We start from the raw sequence: 2715 nt of genomic DNA on the forward strand, positions 1-2715 counted from the left end.
CTTTTATTTGTAAATAAGTTCAAAAGGAGATTTCAAAGCTTCCTCAAAAACCCTTGTCAATTCACCAAAAATGTTGGATTTCTAGCCAATATTTCAGTTCTTGTGTACAGCAGTTCTCATAACACGTAGACGGGATTTGATTATGAAGTAATGAGTTACGGGCTGCCCGTGACTGTAAACTTCATCACCTTATGCCTGCATCATCTATTTAGTCTTATATCTAAAAACATGAGGTTTGCTTTAAAATCTAATCTCTTACGTTTGCTGGTTTTTTAAAACAGAATATTCCCTTTACCAACATGGTATATGCCACATTTAAACAGTTATCCCTATTCTGAGCTGGTGGGTGAAAGATTAAACGTTGCCTGTTTCCTCTAGAGCCCACCTTCCTTGTCCGGATTTCATCCTGACATTTAGATTTTCCTCACTTTGAGCGAACACGTAACTTTCTCATTTTGCATAAGAACGATCTTCTTTGGGGGGGAAATGTATTCCTTATCTACCACATACACCAAAAAATATTTTCTACCTTTGTTCAATTTTACATATACCTACAGAGTCACCTAGATTTTTAAAATAAGTTATTCCACAAATTGAAAAGTATAGAAAAGCAGATACACGCTTTCTATTCTAAGCATTCTTTAAAAAAAATACAGTCTCTAATATTGTGGTAGTATATTTTGATTACAAAAATTTAAGTTACTTTAGAGATATTTGGGGCTCTAAAATGTGCATGCTTGCCTGATGATTTTCAAACCAGAAATAATCAAGACTTTAAGAAATTGAAATGTCACCTTGAAGCCCACCATAAGAATTGCTTTTGTTGTGCAAAATAGCAGTCCAATAGAATGTAAATTGTTTTACAACCTTTCAAGTCTATGGTTAAAATGATTGTTTCTCATTTAATTTCGTATTTCAATTTCTTCTAAGAAATATAAATGGATGTACTTGGTTGCATACATACAACATTTGTTCATTCATGTTCCTCTCCTTTTTTAATCAGTTTCTTACAAATTGAGCAAAGCGACGAAATTCCATCAGGAAAACCCATGCCGTAAATCTGTGTTTTCCACAGTGTGCTTTACTTTATAATGAAGTGGCTAATCTCAGTCAAAAACTGTGAAAAACAAACAAAACCTTCAAATCTTCTCCTGTAAGGATCATTTTACATATTCCTAAAGATTTGATTTAAAAAAATCATAAAAACTCAGGTATATTAAGGACAATTGAAATGCAACCAGCAGTTGAACCCTGTAAAAGTATGGCTTGGCAAGTGAAACATTAAAAGTTTAAAAATATTTATGAATAAGAAAACATCTATCTTAGAGCATGTTCCCATTAGGTTATTTTGCAACCATACCTCGATGTGATTAAACCCAAAAAAGTAATTTTCTTTTTTTTCTGAGGCCAGGAAGTGACTTAAATATTTTCCATGATGAGAAGTTGGCAAAACAGTCACTTTGAATAGGTCCCTAGAGGAGGAAACCTGGGGTGTTTTCTTGGGTTGTGGATGAAAGATAAAGTCAGCGTGAAACCAGAGCGCAGGCCAGATACATACCTCGTCCTTGGGTTACTCCGTAAAACTCGGCCGCTATCCGAGCCGCTTCCTTGCGGTTGCCTTTCACTATGTAAAAGTGGCTGAGGATGGCCAGGCTGATTTTCACAAAGAGCTTGAAGCAGAAAAGGGAGAGAATGGTGAAGTAGACATTGGAGAGCTGCTGGGCGAATGGCCGGTTTTCCTCCACCATCGACATCGCTGCGCAGGCTGGGCCGCCGGGCCGGGTCAGATCCAAGTCCTAAATGTGCTTGGCTCCGGTCCGGGATGCTCCTGAACAGCTGGTCCTGAGGAAAGAAAATATCAGCTGGTGGCGATGCCTCCAGCTCAAAATATTTATACTGTCCATAAAAGTGCCTCGCACAAGCCTATTGGTCTGACAATATTCCGGGGGAGCGGCGGCAACACGTGCCGGGTTCTGAGATGCCTGACTTTCCGAGCTGGGTATAAGATGACGCCCCATCTCCCTGCTCTGAGTTTCAAAATCCAGGTATTGACGTTAATGTACAGAGTGTTTCCTTTTTGTTGTCTGTTGTTTAGTTGCTCAGTCATGTCGGACTTTTTGCAACCCCATGGACTGTGGCCGGCCAGGCTCCTCTGTCCATCATGGAATTCTCCAGGCAAGAATATTCCAGTGGGTTGCCATTCCCTTCTCAGGGGGATCTTCCTGACCCAGGGATTGAACCCACCTGATTTATCAACTGAGCTAGACAGGCAGCTTAGTTTTAGGGGAGGAAATAATTGTCCTGAGAGCTTTTAAGACTTTGGGTAAGGGGTTCCTGGTGTGAATGTAAGCGAAACTCATGATATCAAGGTAAAATGAAGTCCATCACTTTAAACCTTCGAAATGGTCCTATTTGTAGACTATGAGCTATATTATAAAATAGTTCATGACTTGTGGGTTTAATGACCACTCATCAAATTAGCCAATTATGTGGCTTCCGTCAATGTCAGGAAAAAAAAATGTATAAGTGGATAGACTGGAAAGCCACAGGGTCATAACTTTAGGCTATTTATTCATCCACTGAACACGTTTTAAGCACCTGCTATGTGTCAAGCATTTAGCTGGATGCTGGAGAGGCAGAGAATGTCACAGCCACAAAGCAGTCAGAGTCTAGAGGAGGAAAGAGAAATGAGATAAAATACAAGTGAGGACAGGG

At 39.6% G+C, this 2715-nt stretch overlaps 1 protein-coding gene across 1 annotated transcript in view; it reads right to left on the minus strand.

Moving 5' to 3' along the window:
• Positions 1-1879, minus strand: part of ASB5 (ankyrin repeat and SOCS box containing 5) — a 41076-nt gene extending 39197 nt beyond the window's left edge. Inside the window, exon 1 of the mRNA XM_010829914.1 lies at positions 1559-1879. Within this exon, the coding sequence (XP_010828216.1) occupies positions 1559-1754 (196 nt within the window). The 5' untranslated portion in view covers positions 1755-1879. The remainder of the gene's footprint in view (positions 1-1558) is intronic.
• Positions 1880-2715: the final 836 nt, after the last annotated feature.

This window comes from Bison bison, unplaced genomic scaffold (assembly GCF_000754665.1).
Source record: "Bison bison bison isolate TAMUID 2011002044 unplaced genomic scaffold, Bison_UMD1.0 scf7180017864514, whole genome shotgun sequence".
Classification (NCBI taxonomy): Eukaryota; Metazoa; Chordata; class Mammalia; order Artiodactyla; family Bovidae; genus Bison; species Bison bison.